Source organism: Perca fluviatilis, chromosome 10, assembly GCF_010015445.1.
Source record: "Perca fluviatilis chromosome 10, GENO_Pfluv_1.0, whole genome shotgun sequence".
Classification (NCBI taxonomy): domain Eukaryota; kingdom Metazoa; phylum Chordata; class Actinopteri; order Perciformes; family Percidae; genus Perca; species Perca fluviatilis.
Window position 1 is genome coordinate 22,770,344 of NC_053121.1, and position 18,531 is coordinate 22,788,874.

The 18,531-nt window shown below is 40.6% G+C and overlaps 3 protein-coding genes across 5 annotated transcripts; 2 read left to right on the forward strand and 1 right to left on the reverse strand.

Moving 5' to 3' along the window:
- Positions 1-226: 226 nt before the first annotated feature.
- Positions 227-7,821, forward strand: pola2 (polymerase (DNA directed), alpha 2). Its single transcript, XM_039814023.1, has 18 exons — positions 227-628; positions 1,117-1,241; positions 1,402-1,490; positions 1,607-1,664; positions 1,771-1,880; positions 2,224-2,423; positions 2,594-2,682; positions 3,172-3,324; positions 4,601-4,663; positions 4,818-4,869; positions 5,434-5,552; positions 5,685-5,723; positions 5,952-6,025; positions 6,117-6,225; positions 6,490-6,596; positions 6,855-6,911; positions 7,002-7,128; positions 7,456-7,821. Exons 1-18 carry the CDS (start codon positions 544-546, stop codon positions 7,606-7,608), a joined length of 1,809 nt encoding a protein of 602 aa, XP_039669957.1. The 5' UTR covers positions 227-543; the 3' UTR covers positions 7,609-7,821.
- Positions 7,822-8,061: 240 nt separating this feature from the next.
- LOC120567161 (dentin sialophosphoprotein-like) lies at positions 8,062-12,874 on the reverse strand. Of its 3 annotated transcripts, none has more exons than XM_039814021.1 (11): positions 12,749-12,874; positions 12,456-12,515; positions 12,200-12,353; positions 11,977-12,060; positions 10,948-11,035; positions 10,277-10,807; positions 10,029-10,155; positions 8,751-9,596; positions 8,513-8,674; positions 8,364-8,398; positions 8,062-8,258 (listed from the first exon to the last, which is right to left on the reverse strand). In XM_039814021.1, the coding sequence occupies exons 1-11, from the start codon at positions 12,844-12,846 to the stop codon at positions 8,164-8,166; spliced, it is 2,280 nt and encodes a 759-aa protein (XP_039669955.1). In that variant the 5' UTR covers positions 12,847-12,874; the 3' UTR covers positions 8,062-8,163. The 3 variants fall into 3 exon arrangements, with proteins under 3 accessions (XP_039669955.1, XP_039669954.1, XP_039669956.1); XM_039814020.1 differs by having other exon boundaries at positions 10,277-10,810; XM_039814022.1 differs by lacking the exons at positions 8,062-8,258; positions 8,364-8,398 and having other exon boundaries at positions 8,563-9,596; positions 10,277-10,810.
- A 1,392-nt stretch (positions 12,875-14,266) lies between these two features.
- On the forward strand, positions 14,267-18,376 carry zdhhc24 (zinc finger DHHC-type containing 24). The gene is made up of 3 exons (XM_039814024.1): positions 14,267-14,886; positions 15,449-15,726; positions 16,553-18,376. The coding sequence occupies exons 1-3, from the start codon at positions 14,582-14,584 to the stop codon at positions 16,843-16,845; spliced, it is 876 nt and encodes a 291-aa protein (XP_039669958.1). The 5' UTR covers positions 14,267-14,581; the 3' UTR covers positions 16,846-18,376.
- The last annotated feature ends 155 nt before the right edge of the window (positions 18,377-18,531 follow it).

An 18,531-nucleotide genomic window follows, 5' to 3' on the forward strand; every position in this document is an offset into this window, starting at 1 on the left:
GTATCCAATAAACAATAACATGAACATCCGTACAATATAATGTAATTTACACATTCTTATTGAGATTGTAAGTTTGCATCAGTTCAAGTTAAGCTAGAAAAACAAGACTAGTTAAACGTAAAAATGTTTCGACAGGGCTGAGAGCTAAAACTAAATAAATACTCTCATGGCGACCACAAGAGGGCGTTAGAGGCTTTTATTTTCTGGCCCTGCTGATTTCCGCTTATTATTGTTTTGGGATGTGACGTAAGTTCCGGCCGCCAACACCAACACACAGCAGCAATTTTTCGCGGTAAAATGAAATAAGCATCTGACGTTCATCAGATTTATTCTGCCATCTAACGTGTAGCTTATTGATGTAGCTAGTATTTAGAAATCGCATTATTAATCAATTGGCTCGTCGGCATTGCTATGAAGTCAGAGTACAGCTAACGTTAGCTACCAAAGTATCATCAAAACATTGGACCGTCAGACGTTTTATCCTCCATAACTAACGTTACAAAATCTAGCTAGTAAAGATAACGATAGAGTTAAAAAAAAACAATGGCACTAGTAACCGGAGACAGCCTAAAATCAGAGCTGGAAATGTTCGACATACCCTGCCAAGATGACTCCGTCCTCGACAAGAGTAAGTAGCTAACAAATTCTAATTTGGTGACATGTTCTAGAAAAATATGTCAACAAAAGTAGCTAAGAATACCATTAACTTAACCCCAACAACCTACTAAATAGTCACCAAGGTGTAGCGTTACTCGACGTTACAGTGTCTGTTTTGTAAAGGTGTTTATGAGGTTTCTTGTTATGTGTGCCCTGTCTTATTATTACCTATGCAATAAAGTCTGGTTCTTTTAATGCCAAACATTGACAGTGACTGCAGGTGGGCACATCTCCTACATTTACATCACATTGTGTCTTATCTCCTGAGGCTGTGATAAATGAGGAAATTCAGTAAAACGTCAAAAATACAGTGATTTCGAACCATTCATGTGCATTATGTCTCAGTGGCATACATAAGCATCTGTATTCACGGTAAATGTGCCTAAGTATACTGTGTTTGCAGTCATCTTATTGTTACCTGCTCTCCTTCCAATCTTTAATATCTCCTGTGTCCCTCAGTGGTGGAGCAGTGTATTTGTAACAGAATACAGGCAGATGAGATAGTGCTGGAGTGGGTGGCGTACAGCACCACAAAAAATGGACTAAAACTCACCTTGGACACCCTGGAGCAATTTGAACATGAGGTAACAGGAACATTGATTATTTGATTTGATTGTTTCTTTTTGTCACATGCCATATGCATTGTGTTACTGATATTGTTGCTTTGAGCTTGGCCCTCTGTTAGTCAATATATACTGTCCTCACCGTCGTTTTGTATTTACAGCAGGTTCATTTTCATTGCAGGTGTTAAACAAGAGAAATAAATCCAAACAAATCCTCAGAAAAGAAGAAACTCATAACAGAACCAGAGACATCCACACAATACAGGACTTGTATCTTTCACAGTGAACTCTTAATGCTTGACTATGCAGCACCTTCTCTTGTCTGTTGTCAATCATGAGTGTAGGATAATGTCATTGTGATGCAGTCCTTGACATTATTTGTTCAGAATCAAAGCTGAGGAAGAGGAGGAGAATCTACTAGATGCTTACTCTACTCCTGCTAAGGTAAGCGGTCTCTTTTGACTTCAGAGACAGCATTTCTGTTCAGATATAGACTTTTAATGTGTGTGTGTGTGTGTGTGTGTGTGTGTGTGTGTGTTTGTGTGTTTAGGGCTCTCAAAAGCGAGCACTGACCACTCCTGAAAACCCTCATTCAAAAAGAAGTGCCGCTCTGCTGGCCAGCCCGGGCCTGCTGCTGTCTCCTGCCAGCTTTTCTCCCAGGTACTCGGCAACTAACATTAAGTTAATGTGTTCCTTATTTTATAGAAATAGTCAACTTTCTGTATCCATCCATCCATCCATCTTCGTCCGTTTTCTGTATCACTTTTCTTAACACGTGACAAATATAGTAATAGTAGTAAGAAACCAAACCTTTAATTCCAACTGACCGTTTAGTTTAAATGGATCTTCATGTGCATTTCCTTGGCCTATTTAACACTTTGAAGTGAACGTATTGCATAATCTTGTGCCCATGATAACAACAGAAAACAAATAATTTTTAAATCCTCTGAACCACATGTTAATGTTGCTCTGTGACCTGACTCTTCCCTTCTCTCTTTAAAAGTGCAACACCCTCACAGAAGTACAGCCAGCGAGGAGGGAAAGGGGAGGTGGTGGTTACATTCGGGGCTGTGCAGGGAACCCGCTGGGCAGGCAGGAAGGCTCCGGGCGCCGGCATCCAGCTGGAGCTCCTGGAAGGGCCTGAAGACTCCCTCCGCTGCAGCTACAAGTACATGTTCCAAAGGCTGCGCGATGTTCGAAATGGTAAGAGACAAAACTACATTGGAGGGAAGAAAAAAAAAACAACTGCCCAATGGCATAACTGACACTTATACATTTCTATTAAATTACAGATGAAACGCTATACACTGTGGTCAGATGAATAGAAACTGTTGTTACACATTGTTTGAAGTCTTTGCATTGATTTTCCCCAGTGTTGACGGAAAAGATAGAGGAGCTCGGCGACGGCCTCAGGTCTCACTTCAACATCGAAGAGTTCTCCCCCGTCTCTCTGCCTGCTCAGGTACAGAGGTGTTACAGCTGTGAAAAACCTCTTAAATCATAAAAGCCTTAAACCTTTGATTTCCAAAAGTTGGGAAAACACCATGGATAGCTTATAGTTATAATTTGGTGTTTTACTCTGGCAAAGTTGTATTCCTAAATTGGAAAAAATGTTTAACCCTGAACTAATTAGCCTACAGTTTTACTTATTGAAAAAATGTAAAAGCAGCTTGGTGCTGAACTTTGTGCATTTTAATCAGCTGTTGAATATATTTTAACTTAGATGCAGGAAAATGTTAGTCATGGTATGTATATCCCTACAGGTTAAGCATACTTATCTTGACTAGTTATTACTAGGAAACAATATAACTTCTCAATGTGCTCCATGTTTCTAGTTTTAGCTGACTTAAACTAGATACAATGTATTCAATTTAATAAAGATAATTTATTAAATGCGTTTGTATAATTAAGTTTAGCCTGACTGCTGTGCTTTATGTCTCTTCACCTGTAGGACAGTATGACAGTGTTGGGTCAGGTTTGCTGCGACAGTAATGGCAAACTGAATGCACACTCTGTTCTTTTGGAGGCGGGACCGGAGCAAGGTGGTCAGCAAGTACCTGTTGACCTATCAGAGCTTAAAGAGTATTCCCTGTTTCCTGGTCAGGTGAGCAGAAGGAGACGTCTTGTCTTGGCAGATCAATCTACAGATGGGTCTGCTTTGAAAGTAATTTTAACTAGGGCTGCACAGTATGGCGTATTTTTATCGTCATCACAATATCAACCGGCGCAATATACACATCGCGAAAGGCTGCCACACATGACAATAGACACCAAACAGATATTTTGTTAGTTGAAAGAAAATATCAGCAGAAAATTGCACTTTAAAATGTAACTGTCATTCTTTTTTTAGTAGTGCCTTTTATACTCAATATAATGTTCAATTAGTCCATAAAAGAATATTTTAAATTCAACAAGCAGTTTGTTGTATTGTAGAAGATTACTGAAAGCAGCAGAAATTAACTGTTCAGCCCTACTTACATGGCAGTATACATGATACTGCCATTGTAAGTAGGGCTGAACAGTTAATAGTTTTTAAATCGAGATTTGAAAGAATGCAATTAGCTAATCGTGAAGACTGCAATTAATCAAATTTGAAATTTTTAGTTGAATGTAACCTTTAGTTTAACATTTTTTTTATTCCTTTTTTTTAAAATTATATTTACTGTTATTTCATAAGATACATGCTGGAATAATGTCACAGATTGTTTCCAGAAATGTCCTGTTTTTATTTTCAGTGGATTTTTCATTTATTTTTATTATTTATATATTTTTATTAAACATATAATACCGATGCCGCTATTGAACTGAGGCATATGAGACATTTCAGTTCACAGGAAAGTACTGATGTTTTTTATTGGAATTGTTTTTTATAATAACTTAAGCTTTGGTGATAAAATGTTCCATGTTTATTAAAAGAAAAACATATCTGTTCTCATCCGAGCATAGGAATACAGAGCAGTTTTGATGTTATAATGCTCCATGACATTTTTTATCTGTTACACAGTGAATATTGAACTTTGGCTAAACTTAAAAATAAATAAATTGCAAATCGAATCGTAATCGCACAATCTGGCAGAAAAATCGCAATTGGATTTTTATTTTATTTTTCAAAATCTTTCAGCCCTAATTGTAAATCCCCAGAGTGCATTGTGATTGCAGTAATTAGCTCACACAAAGCGGTGGTCTCTCCTTTACCTGTGCACTGAGGTGTGTGTGCAGCAGGTTACACAGCCACCAAGAGTAACAGAGTATGCCAAGGACCTGGGCACGAGACTCACCCAGCGTCTGACCGAGAACTCTGACAAGCAAACAACAATTCCCCCATTAGAATAAATACCCGCCTCCCTGCAGTCTATGAAACTCAGTTCTTTTTTCCTCAGGTGGTCGTGATGGAGGGAATGAACACAACAGGAAGAAAACTGATGGCTTCTAAACTCTATGAGGTCAGCAACAGGTTAACACGTTTTTTTCAAAAGTGCTGCACACATAAAGAGTCAAAAATAATGCCTTTACAAAGCAACATTTACTTGAAATGTTGCTTTAAAATCTCAGCTTTTAGCACTGGGGCCTGTTTGTTTATCCTTGTCCTTTTTTTAGGGAGTCCCTCTTCCTTTCTACACTTCGGAGGTGAAAACAGAGATGGATGAAGGTAAGCGATGTTGGTTGATAACATTTGTATTTGTTTTTTAAGATTATTTTTGGGGCATTTTAGGCCTGCTGAAGACATGAAAGGGGAGAGAGGGGGAATGACATGCAGCAAAGGGCCGCAGGTCGGAGTCGAACCTGCGGCCGCTGCGTCAAGGAGTAAACCTCTATATATGGGCGCCTGCTCTACCACGTATTCTACCCATGCCCCCTCGGTTGATAACATTTCTAACATAATTTCAAGCAAATATAGTGATTAAGTGTGTATGTGATATATAAATAAATAAATAAAGCCATCTTACATTTTCATAGGCGTTTTTACCAGTAAACCCACTTCAGAATACCGCTCTTGACCTTTCTCTCTAAAGACCTCTTTAAAACACAAAACATGTACAGAAGGGAACACATAATAAAGAAAAAGAGGAAACGGTTATTAAGTTTAACGCTAAGGTCCTTCATCTACAATATCAGGAGTGACTGTGCAGTCGGTTTTTGTCAAAGTTAGTTTTAGTTCTTTGTCCCTTTTTATGTACATTGCATACCCACTGGTCATGTCATGTGATTGCAGAGCCGATGAATGTACTGGTGGCATGCGGACCGTACACTCCCTCTAACAGTCTGACCTTTGACCCTCTGCTGGACCTAATCAATGTCATTGTGAGGGATCGTCCTGATGTCTGCCTGCTGGTATAATTACTTTTTTGCTTTATCAGAATCAGCGTTTCTTCCACGTGCAGATGGACAATACGTACAGTAACACAGTTGTAACATGACTGCCTATTATGTTTGGGTTTTATAGTTCTTCTTTCTCTTCTCCAGCTCGGGCCGTTTGTGGATTCCAAGCATGAACAAATTGAGGTACATCTAACAGTGGGCATTTTGTGTCTTTATACCAGAATACCCACTGCTCCTCGATCTAATGTTTTGCATTTTAAAACAATCTGATTTGAATGTCCAAAGTCAATACATGGCCATGCAAATTCCTTTTGTTCACCAAATTAATTAATTTTGTCCAGCTCTTCAAATAGAGTTGATTTGCTCATTAATTGATGTGTCCATCTCTATCTTCGTCTGTTTCTCAAATAGAAAGCTCAGGTGACTGAGACATTTGAGGCCATTTTCTCAAGATGTCTCGAAAGCATTGTGGATGGCACCAAAAGGTATGTCTCATATCTCCCCTACTATGAAACCATGATTCCATGATTTAAGCTCCTGCGGACCTTCAAGACCGGTTTGTTTTCTTCTATCCAGTGTTGGCTGTCGCCTGGTGTTTGTGCCCTCCCAGAGAGACATCCACCATCATTTCATCTACCCACAGCCTCCCTTCACCCTGCCCAACCTCAGCAAGGACCAGGCCCAGGTCAGACACACAGAGACCTGAGTGTAGGATTGTACACGTAAACTAAACAAGTGTTTCTCGCTTGCTGATGAGCACATGCAACAGGCTTGTGAGCAATCAGGGAAAGCCTCAATTTAAAAGTATAGCGTTAAACTTTAGATTTGATGCTGCTCTTAAAATGGGTCAAGTAGCAACACCTCTTTCCGAGTTGTTATCAACAAGATTCAAATTATTACTTTAATGCACATATCAGTCTTATACATTGTTTTTCTTCCCACTCTGCAGCGTGTCACCCTGGTCCCTGACCCCTGCACCCTGCTGATCGACGGTGTGACCTTTGGTTTGACGTCCACTGACATCCTGTTCCACATGGGCGCAGAGGAGATCAGCTGGTGAGGAAGAGTTCTAATTTTACCTACATCCAGCAATGGAGCTCGGTTGGAAATTAATTTGAGAGGAAAATGTCTTAAAGAACTGAATGTTTTGTGTGATTCTTACATTTTCACATGAACAAACCTCTCTGCCACGCTTCGGATTTTTATTCCGATACCAGAAGCACTAGTTGCATAATATTGATTACCGTATATATTTCAATGAATGTTATCACTGTACGGTGTTATGTTAAAAATTGAAAATGTCTTGTGTTGCAGTGGCACTGGATCAGACAGATTTTCTCGCATACTGAAACACATGCTGACCCAGCGGAGGTACGAGTCCTAAAAGAGTTCACTTGTTCTCTCTGTTTTTAAAGATGCTCCAACATTAATACACCCCCACGTTTGTGTTTTCATCTCCAGTTACTACCCGCTGTACCCACCTGTGGAGGAGGTGAACATGGATTATGAGAAGTTCCAGAGCTTCGGACAGATGCCGCTGACCCCCGACCTCCTCATTATTCCCTCTGAGCTGCGCTACTTTGTAAAGGTACAGAACTCGTGTTTTGGTTCACATCCTCTACACTAACGTTTAGTCTAGTTATTGGTTAAGGGCTCAACAGTCATTTAATGCATTGTCAATATGAAAATAAGTACAGCTATGAGTTCCGTTTCATAATACAAAAAACACACATTTTAAGAAGTTAATGTAGCTATAAGTCCAAGAAACAATTTAAACATCACGTTAACTTCTGTAAGTCAACATGATGTGATGTGATTTATTTATTTATTTTTATTTCACTAAAGGCAAAACATTTAAGATGGACACTTTTCTTTTTGGGTTATTGTATATTCATTATGGCTTTTAAAACCTCAGGATGTGGTCGGCTGTGTATGTGTCAATCCTGGACGGCTGACCAAAGGCCAGGTGGGCGGGACCTACGGCAGGTTGCTGATTCAGCGCAGCGCTGCATCAGACGACGGGAGGAGAGGGAGCCCCTGTTTGGCTGCTCAGGTGGTGAAAATCTAAAAGGAAATTCCGATTTTTGAATGCTCATAACCAGGACCAGTGTGCAAGCAGCTTTGAGCGCTGTGTGTAAAATATGTAAACAAAAAGCTTTACTGTACTGTTGAAAGCATCTGGTGTATTTTTATATGGCAAACATGTGTCTGTTCGGAATATCAGTCCCACAGACACAACCGCAATAACAATCTCTCTTCAATAAATTATTGTCACTCTTTGTATTGTTTTAAGTACTATTCTCTTCCTACCGTTTGTAACAGCATTATATCATTTTTTTTTTTAAGCCTGATTGAAGGAGAAGGAAACCTGATGAAAATCCTATTTCTTTCATGGTTCAAATAGTAGTCTAAAAAAGAATTGCTTAATAGGTATATAATGCAGTTTAATGCAGTGGAGTTATGGATGAGTAATAATGCAACATTTAGATATCCGTCTCTAATCAAACAGAAAACAAAACCATCAACAACAACATGTTTTAATATAATTCTCAAATGTAACTAAATTATGAGGTAGACTTTTGTCCTTCTATTCTTGAGTTTTGGCAGTTGAGAGAAAACCCATTTAGCCATAAAAGTTGTCAAACTCATCAGAGTCACTTGGGTGATCCGATTTTGTCGATTTGTCCACTTGAAAAATGTCCACGTTGTCACAAATAACTGGAAAAGAAATCAAACGGATCAACATTTTCAAAAAGCAAGGTTTCTTTTGTTGTTGCAGATAACCAATCGGTCTTTTAATTGTAAAGACTGAAGAAACCGTACCTTTAGGTTTCTCATCAGCTCTCAGGTCCTTTTCTCTGAAAACGTACAATTTAAAAAAAAAAAATTAAAAAAAAAAAAAAAAGTGAGATGCATATTTCTGGGTGTAGTTATTTATTTATTTTTTTCAGAGAAGTAAAATCAGAACTCACTCTTTTTTCTGTGATTGTTCTTGAGGTGCAAGTAGATGCTCAACATCATCCTCATCACTGAACTCATTCGAGTCATCATCGGAGGATCCCATTTTACTCCTCCCCTCATTATCATCATCATCTTCACTTGCCTCCTCGGCAATAGTGTGCATCTTTTTAGATCTGAAAACAACAGATTGCTTAAAGTTCAGTTGCTGTCGTTTGTGATTAAGATCATTTAATTCTTTAATTATCTTACTTGTCTTGTGGTGAGATGATACTGTCCTCTGAATCGCTTTCCTTCTCAGCTTCTCCTGTTTTGTCTCTTCTCTGCTCCTCTTCCTCCTCCCCCGCTCCTTCCTCCTCTTCATCTGACTCCCCGTCCTCCTCCATGTTGTCCTCGCCTCCTTCGCTCTCATCCTCATCCACCTCTTCATCCTGAGAGGATGCAGAACCCTCTTGTCCGTTCTCCCCATCTTCATTCTTCAACCTGTCTGACTGTCTTTCTTCATGATCACCCTCTTCCTCTGACTCCTCATCCTTTTCCTCTGTCTCCTCTTCTTCCTCTGCTTTATTCTTTCTTTCAGAAGCATCGTTATCCTCCACATTTCTTTCCGCTTTCTCTCCATCTGTCTGACTGTTCTCTTCAGCATCCCCATCGTCTGCTAGCTCTTCCTCATCCTTTTCTATTCCATTGCTTTGTTCAGAGCTGCTATTCTGCTTTTCCATTTCAGCTCCACCTCCGTTTTCAATCCTTCGACTAACACTTGCTGATCGCTCCTCTCTCTGGGATGCAGACTCCTCTCTATAGTTCTCAGATTTGTCATCAGGACTTTGGTTACCCACTTTTTCACTCCTGGATTCCTCAGCTAGACTCTGTAACTCCTCACTAGTAGACTGATTCTCTTCTTTGTGACTACCTGAGTCAACTTCCTTGCTTCCCTTTTCTACCTTCTCAGCCCTTGGTGATTCAGCGGTAAGCCCCCCACTTCTCCTCATCCCCCTACTAGTGCTGGTTCTGCCTTTCACTGATGAGTCGTCACTTTCAGAGCTTTGGGCCACTGTGACTGCAGCAATGACAATGGCACTGGAAGTCCTAGATGACCTTAAATGAGTAATGGATAGAGAGGAAAAATATGCAGAATAAGTATAATAGGTTAGTGTATAAATGGATTTGTATGGTAGGAAGAACAATGGCTCCCAACCTGGAGGTCAGTCATTTTTTAAATTTTTTTATTGTGAAAAGTTGCATAGTTTTACCTCTTCAAGAGTGTATAAACTAATCAAATGAAAGTTGAGGTATGCTGTGCTCGTATTCTCTTCTCTTTTTGTGTGTATTAGAATTCATTACTAATATACGTGTGTAGGAAAGGAAATACTTCTCTCATAGTTCTCTCTCATTCAAGTATGAAACTGTTGTAATTATCCCAAAGTCCCATAGTTTAGAGCTAGTTGTTTCACAGCATTGTCTGATTTTTGTTGTAAAGTTACCATATACTGTAAATTATAGACACTATGTATGGAGAATATTACTTACTTCTGAGAGCTGCATCTTTCTCTGTCTGAGGAACACTGTGATTTTCCTCTCTCCTGCTTCTTCTTCCTCTTCTCTCTGCTCACCTGACTGCTCTCACTGCTCTCTGCATGGCCATCGGACAGACGAACTGGACACAAAAATGACATATCACATCGAGGTGACTGTAAATCTCAGCGGAGGAAGAGTGAATGCATAAGATGAGCTTACAAACACTTAAAAGTTCAACTTGTCACATTTTCTTTTCCCACCTGGTTTGATGTCCAGCTCCTGGGATGCATGACTGATCCTGTCTCCACCACCTGTCTCTCTCTTTGAGCTCGGTGCTCGGCTTGTGTCAGCCTCCTCCCCCGCCACCCCTGCCTCAGGAGGAGGCTCCTGCATGTACAGCTGACCCCACAGAGGCTCGGAGCCTTGAGGGATCCCAGCCGCACCAGCAGCCCAGGACCAGGGGTAGTCTGGCTGCAGGGAAGCCCAGCCTGGGGGGTTTTGCCTGGGGCTGGGGGGATGATGACCAGGTGTGGAGGCGAGGTGGTTGAGCTGGAATGAGTGAGGATGTGGGAAGATGCGTGGCGGGAGGAACGATGGAGGGACATGAGAGGAACCCTGAGGTTGATAGGGCGCTCTGATTGGAAACCTAGCCATCTGGGATTGAGGGTAGGTCTGCCTGGAAGACTGCATATAGGGGAGATGAGGGGAGCCATCTTGGTTGTAGTCTAAATGGCTGTTTTGGCTGTAGTGCTTTGGAGGTGTGGCAATGTCTTTTGGCATTGTGGAAGGGCCTGCTAACAAAGATACATATTACATAAGAGTTTGTATGTGTCTCTGGAACACACCATTAACATTGAAGAATAAATGTGAGTCACAAAAATTTGTATTGTGGCAACAATTTTTTTTCAAGTCAGTGAAGAGGAGGACACACCTTGTGAAAGTGAAGGTCGATCTGCAGAGGACTTTGTCACATGGTCCTCTGTGTTCTTTAGACATGACCTCAAATACTCCTCCATCCTCTGTTAAAGAAACATTTTTGTCAAAGAAATGCTTAGCAGCTTTGCTAAGCATGCAGCAAAAGTTCAACAGAAATGCCTTTTACATGTATAAAAGGTTATTTTCAGCAGGTTGAGGTAGAAATGGTTACAATGATTATGATTAAAGGTCCCATAGCATGAAAATTTCACTTTATGAGGTTTTTTAACATTAATGTGCATTCCCCCAGGCTACCTATGGTCCCCCAGTGGCTAGAAATGGTGATAGGTGTAAACCGAGGCCTGGGTATCCTGCTCTGCCTTTGAGAAAATGAAAGCTCAGATGGGCCGATCTGGAATCTTGCTCCTTATGAGGTCATAAGGAGCAAGGTTACCTCCCCTTTCTCTGCTTTGCCCACCCAGAGAATTTGGCCCACCCATGAGAGAGAGAGACATTATGGCTCTCAAATGAGCAAAGTGGCAGTTGGTCAAGGCCACACCCCCACCCTCCACCTTGCCCCCCACTCTCTTCTCCTCAATAGCTACAGACACAGAAAAGCTCATTGAGACATAAACTGTATAATTTGTATGCAATAGGCTAAAAATTACCATGCTATTTCAAAAAGAAGCTAAATGAAAACACAAACAAAAAGGCTCTAGTGGCTGTAATTCTGCACCAAGGCTGAATTTCAGGAAAGAGACTTCAGATACAGTATTAGGGGACCACTAAGGCCTATATAAAAGCATCCAAAGAGCACCATGTCATGGGACCTTTAAGAGGCATAGCGGAAAGTGCTGTTGTATTACACATCCTCTAATTTTGTAGTTGTTCAGTTCACCCTTTTTTGAGTGTAAGAAGAGAGTTTAAGGGATGAATTTTATACAAACTTTTTTTTTGTATATTTTGATGGCTCTCTTAAAATGACAGAACCAGCTGTATGCGTTGGCCACAAACTTTGTGAATCGTGACTGTGAACCACTTGTACCTTCCTCTGAGCAGCCTGTGTTTTCTCCTTGAGTTGCTGCTGCCAGCGGGGGGAGTTCTCCTCCAAGTACCGTTCATACTCCTTCTGAAGGGGTCAAGGGTCAAGAAGAAGATTCAGCACCAGAGCTTCACAGTGGCAGGGCTAAACCTTATATATATATGTCAATGGGCTAAACAGATAGATTCACAGATGGGAGTTGTTTGTTGTGTTTGTGTCTGTGCACCCGAATAGTTTTCATGGCAGCAGTGAGAGTTATCATCTCGCTCAGTGTGTCCTGGGCTTCGTCAAACTGCTGCAGCAGCAGCCTGTTGTGATGTTGGGCTGTAAGCTCTCTCTCCTTCAGCTCCTGCCAGCGCTGCTGCAGATGCATTACCTCGCTACAGTAAACACACACAAACACACACACACACACATCAGAGATTCAAAACGTTTACACCAACATACACTATGATGCACATGCCATTTATATGTGCACTTACAGCTGATGATGACTCTGAGGAATTAAAAAGTCTGCTTGCAACAGCACAGGCCTGTTGACACTGTGAGATGAAAAGACATGAGTGCATCATAATACAGCATCTTAACCTGTGCCCACACACACACACACAGTATGGGCTCCCTCTTTAGTACCCATACAGTCTATGTTAGTACCTCAGTATTAGTAGTCTATTTGTATTGTGGTAATTTCTGTTTGTAATGATAATTATTGTATTATTGTTTGAAAAAACAAGTAAAACCCACCTGACCTCATGGCAGCATTCAAAGATCTTACCTTTTTTTTAGACTCTGCTCTCTTTGTTTTGTGAAAGTGTTTCTTTCTGTGCCTGTCAGATGTCCGAGAGACAGTAAATTCTCCCTTGATGCAGCCATGACTGCAGGCGTTCAGTGGATGCAGAGATTATCATGGATTAAGGTCTGCGCTTTGGAGGGGGGGAGGGACGAAAGACATGCTTGCCCATACACACATAGGCATGATAATGGGGTTAATCAGTAATGAAAGATTCAAGATACTTTATAGTCATTGTATGAACACAACAAAATGATGTTGGTGTCAATCAGGGCAGCAGCAGTAAAGAAAGAAAAAAACAAGATAAAAAAACAATCAATAAAAAGATTTTAAAAAGGCATTGCACATTGTACTCATGAGCCTTATCAGAGTTTTTCAATGCCACACAGGTAACTGTAACGGTCTGGTCAAAGTGTTCTATTAATCTTTAATTAAAAATATTGAAACCCATTGATATGGCACTTCATTGCATTCTACCTCATTGGAGGAGCGCAGAAAACATCCCTATCCTGGCATCTGAGCATCCTCACTTATAATAAAACACAAACAGGTATGCACTTTAAATGTACAATGAAGGCCTCTGGGCTATTAAACTTCAGATTACAGTTGGCTGCCACATCCTGAAACAGTTTTATTTTGGCAATGAAACACACATCCTATTTTATTAACATTTATTCCTCTTACATTTGTAAATCATATATTGGAAATTACATCATAGAGGTGATGTCCACTTCTGGTCCTGAAGATCTGATTACCTAGAACACAAGACAGACGAGCTAATCAGGTGTGGGCAGTGTTGGGGTAGATGGACAATTTAGGGGCTCTTAAGGACCAGAAGTGGGCACCTCTGTTTATAGAAAATTGCATTCACCTTCACATGAGAAATGACAATAGTTTAGATAGACAACTCACATTAAAATATTACTGCTACGTTTATTTAGATATGGTAATATGCTATAACTTTTGGCATCAAGACGGGATGGGGAACATGCCAGAAATTCTGTATTATTTAAGAGCCTCACATAAGAGGTCTTAAGGGCCCCCAGATTTTCTAGCATTGCCCCTGGTCAAGCCTATTTTATATGCAGCAAGGTGGTATCAAGGCAATATCCTCCTTAGGGGTTGTAATGGCTCAGCCCACAGGTGGATTATGGTTAGGTGGAGGGAACAGGTTTATTTTCTTGTTTCTTTAAAGTTTCTGATGTTTCTCTTAAAACAAAAATACACTGAGCAAAGCAGAGCATGTGAAACAGCAGCAGGCTGAGCAGGGGGTATGTAGGCGAAACCTTGGGGGTGTAGAATAACACAGCATAAACACAAATAGGCTAAGTACTAATTAATAGACTTAATACTAATATCTAACTTATAATCCACCAGTCTGACACAACCACAATGACAATCTACATTACTTTTTTTTTTTTTTATCTGTGTTTTAAAAGGGGAACACGAGCGTTCACCCAGAGCGGAACCACAGTATGTTGTTGCACCGCGAATGTATTTTCATGTAACACGTTTTAGCAGAAGCTTGATTCCGTCCACCACCAGCCAATACATTCATGCCACCAGCGGATCATGGTACGGAGGGAGGCTTTAACAGCGTCACATTTCATCTCTTGCATTACATTAATTTGTCCGAAAGTTACATACATTATTATTGATACCCTGCGGTTAATTTAACCTCGAAGAGAAAGCTAACAGAGCGGTTCTTTGGTTAACTAGCTAAGCTAACCAACGGTTACTACAGTGCGTCTGTCAAATCCGTCCTCGCCCTTTGAGCTGTCATATCACCGAGAGGTGGACACTGGACGAGCAGGAAACATGACGAGTTTGGCGAGTCGGGTGTTTTTCAGGGTCGACAGGGTGTGTCGCCACCTCCCCGTGGTCCTCAACACTTTCCTGGTCTTCTCAATCACCGGGGAGGTGAGCTACCTGGTGCTGGTCGAGCCTTCGCTGGAGGCGGACCAGAATAAGACGGTGTGGTCCGCCTGGTGGAAAGCGGTCCACCTGCTGGCTCAGTACTTCATGCTGGGAAACATCTGCTGGAACGCCCTGCTCTTCCTCAGAACCAGCCCCAGCATAAAGGGGGTGTTCCTGGGAGGACAGGGCATGGGCCAGGGGTGGAGGTAAGGAAGGAGCAGCAGCAGCTTAGAGATATAAATAAATATATATATATATATATATATATATATATATATATATATATAGATATTTATTTATATATGAAAAGAATGTATCTTTATTGTCCACCAGGGTGGAAATTTGTCTTTGGCTCACCAAGCACAAGTGACAACATAAAACATTAAAAGCAGACAAGCAGTTAGTAAAACAAACACATAGATCATATTAGCCTACACTAATATAGGCTAATAAAAAAGCTTTTGGGGGTTTGCCAATTATTTTGCTTGCCGTTTAGAGTCCTAGAAAGTTTATTCTTAGATCTATAGTTTAGGTGACTGTATTAGGCAGAGAATTTAAAATACTCTTAACAATAGTTCTGTGCACTACTTCTTAAATCTGCTGATTAACACAGAGGCCACTACATTTCCTAAGAAGATAAAATGAGCAAAATATACTCTATTTTTAGAGAAGCTCACCTGGCTGTCCAGAACTGTGCCGAGGTAAATGTTGTTTGCATCTCTGACCGTAAATAACAGTATTTTCTCTCTTCTTTTTTTTCCCACACAGGTACTGCTATACATGCGAGACACATACTCCTCCTCGCTGCTCCCATTGCTACGACTGCAAAGTGTGTGTTCTGCGGCGGGATCACCACTGCGTCTTTTTTGGCCAGTGTGTGGGCTTCCGTAACTACCGCTACTTCCTGTGCTGCTTGTTTTTTATGTGGTCGGGCCTCCTGTACGCCACTCTGATGAATGCAGAGGTCTTCATTGTCATATTGAAGGAGGGTGTGACTATGCACAGCGTCCTGCTGCTGCTCATACCCTGGATCATGCTAGTTTCAGGTAGGATCTGGTTTGTGCCGTATTGGTTATATTTTACCATGCATTCCTTGTAGCTGTGGCACTTACCAGCGTTACTTATAGTGTACACACATTTTTTTGTAATTTTTGCACCTCAAAGATTGACTTATTTTAGATAATTTCAATAGTTTTAAAAATTATTTAAATGTGCCATCACAAACACTTATATCATAGCAAATGCCATTGCTTTAAGTCAATTTAATTTCATATACGCAGTCCAATATCACAATTTTGCCTCAAGGGGCTTTAAAATCTGCACAACATACGACACCCTCTATCCTTAGATCCTCAATTCAGATAAGGAAAAAATCCCCCCAAAGCGGAGGGGGGGAAATGGAAGAATCCTCAGGGAAAAGCAAAAGAGGAGGGATCCCTCTTCCAGCATGGACAGATGTGCAGAAGATGTTGTGTGCTGCCTACTTCATTAAGTTCTTGTCTGCTCTATTTTCATCAGCCAGAACTCACTTGAGAGAAAGCTCTGGTCAAAGTGTCCCATTAATCACCCACAGTGGTCCACAGGGAAAGTCACATTCATAAACACATTTGGATGACTCTTTAAGAGCTGAACTGGGGATAATAAGGAATGCAAAAAAAAGTACAACATTAAAGGTTACTTTCCCCACAGCTCTCTTTAACTTTAATGCAGCAGATGGTTTATGTATGCTCGTTGACACATCAGTTCAGTTGTTTGTGATGAAATGCATCCCAGGAATATAACCAAATCTATTTCACGTGCAAATTTAACCTAAGCCTGGATTTCCATCGTTGGCTGTGATTTAATCAGTGCTGCTGTCCCTTCTCTCCCCAGGCCAAGTCTCAGCACGTGCCTTTGCCTTCGCCTTCATCGCTGACACGTGCGTGGTGGGCTTTCTGCTGGTGTCCGCCTTCTTCTTCTTCCATCTCTTCCTGATGTTTCGGGGTCAGACCACAAGGGAGTGGTACTCGACCCGCCGACCCTACAACCTCGGGCTCCTGGGAAACCTGCGTCACGCTCTGGGCCTTCGCTGGTACCTCTGCTGGCTTTGCCCACTCCTCCCATCACCTGTCCCTGGAGATGGGATAAACTTCCAGGTCACAGGATCGCTGGAACCCACCCGGTAACAGCTGAAGGTCTGAATATTAACAGGCCGCATGTCTTTGCTTTAGTGGTGATGGTTAATGTTATCGGGAGCAGCAGCAGCAGCAGCAGCAGCAGGGAAGATCACCTCAGTTCAAGAAGAGGTAGCTTGGGGTGGGAAGAAGCCAGTGCGTGGTTGTTTTAAGATGTTAATGGGTGTAACTGTCTACCGCTATTTTCTCCGTAGTCTTTACCTTGTGCTGAGACAAAGAAATGATGGGTCTACTGGATGGAAGGTATATTGACCTTGACCTAAAGGTAATCTGTACTGTACACTCATTGCCTCAGAGTATTAACACAGAAATTAGCATTGTTCCTCAGGAATACTGAGCCCTGAAAATATATGTAAACTGACATCACTGAAATGGGAATGTATTTTATTGGTCATGGAAAATGTATGATTTTGAAATCCTTGTTAACAAGCGTCCGAAACTACAGACAACGACTCCTGGGTAGTCATCCTCTTGGGATGACAACTTAAATGGACCTTTCTTGTACTGATTATTTTGCCTAAGGTCTGTTCCTCAATATTCGGATTCTTAATCTTGTCTACATCCACTCCTGAGCTCCAGCTGAGTTTACTACACAGAGCTTTTTACTGGAAATTGTTGCACAAAGTGAGACGATGAGAGCACTGAGAGGGTGTTCACAAGAGTTGACAACATATGTGTAAGAAAACAATCAACAGTAATTGTACATGGTGTAAAATCTAAGGTTGCAATTTACAGACTAATGTAAAGTAATCTAGTGAATACAGCATTTAAAATCTACTTATTTACATGGACAGTCTTTGCCCATGTTTCACATTACGCTGTCTATGTTTCAGTCAGTAATGTACTACTACAAACTAAACCTACAGTATAACAACATGACGTATACTGACTTGACTGCTGTGTCCCAATTCCCTACAACATACTAATTGTACACAGTATATAATGTATACAACTCTTTATAACATCCTGTTTTTGCAGTAGGTATACAGGAAATCATTACCTTTTTATACAATATGTTTGACACAATAGAAGGAAAATGTTAAATCAGTTCCTGGAACTGTTCCACCTCACTGTTTAGAGTATGTAGAAGACACTCCATACTCAAAACCTGCTTTGATTTAGTATATAGTATGGATTTGGGACACAGCTAACATGTCTCACAGCGCTTGACGCCAACTGGACTTCTGTTACCTCAGTACAATTTCTCCTTTTTTGCACTTTTGCTTTTGTCATTTTAGTTCGCCTGGTCTTAAAATGTAGTTTTTTTTTATTTATATATATATATATATATATATATATATATATATATATATATTTTTTTTTTTACAAGCCTTTGTTTTGATATGAGCTCTTCTCCTACACTGAATTTACATTGCAGCAAAAAATGGTTTTTTTTAATATTTTTTAATTGTTTGATTATGTCTGCCTTTATTGTGTGCTATACCATATGGGTCACATTGTTTGATGTTTGGTTTTGCTATTCGAAAGTGCTTCAATAAATTATTTCAAGGGAAGTATGGAACTATTGAAAAAAACATTTAATTTAATTATTTTATTTTTTGTATTTGGTGGTGCAATAGTAAAATTTCGAACAATTTAAAACATGGACGCTTGAGTAAACAGTCAAATCTACCTATTCAAATTTCATTATAATGCAGGGAACCCAACACCATTTAT

Coding starts and splice junctions, on each gene's coding strand:
- pola2 (XM_039814023.1), top strand. CDS start 544: ATGGCACTAGTAACCGGAGACAGCCTAAAATCAGAGCTGGAAATGTTC. Junction 629..1,116: donor TGACTCCGTCCTCGACAAGA/GTAAGTAGCTAA, acceptor TGTGTCCCTCAG/TGGTGGAGCAGTGTATTTGT. Junction 5,724..5,951: donor CCAAGCATGAACAAATTGAG/GTACATCTAACA, acceptor TTTCTCAAATAG/AAAGCTCAGGTGACTGAGAC.
- LOC120567161 (XM_039814020.1), bottom strand. CDS start 12,846: ATGGCTGCATCAAGGGAGAATTTACTGTCTCTCGGACATCTGACAGGC. Junction 12,061..12,199: donor CTGCCATGAAAACTATTCGG/GTGCACAGACAC, acceptor TGACCCCTTCAG/AAGGAGTATGAACGGTACTT. Junction 9,597..10,028: donor GAAAGATGCAGCTCTCAGAA/GTAAGTAATATT, acceptor TACTCATTTAAG/GTCATCTAGGACTTCCAGTG.
- zdhhc24 (XM_039814024.1), top strand. CDS start 14,582: ATGACGAGTTTGGCGAGTCGGGTGTTTTTCAGGGTCGACAGGGTGTGT. Junction 14,887..15,448: donor GGCATGGGCCAGGGGTGGAG/GTAAGGAAGGAG, acceptor TTTCCCACACAG/GTACTGCTATACATGCGAGA. Junction 15,727..16,552: donor CTGGATCATGCTAGTTTCAG/GTAGGATCTGGT, acceptor TTCTCTCCCCAG/GCCAAGTCTCAGCACGTGCC.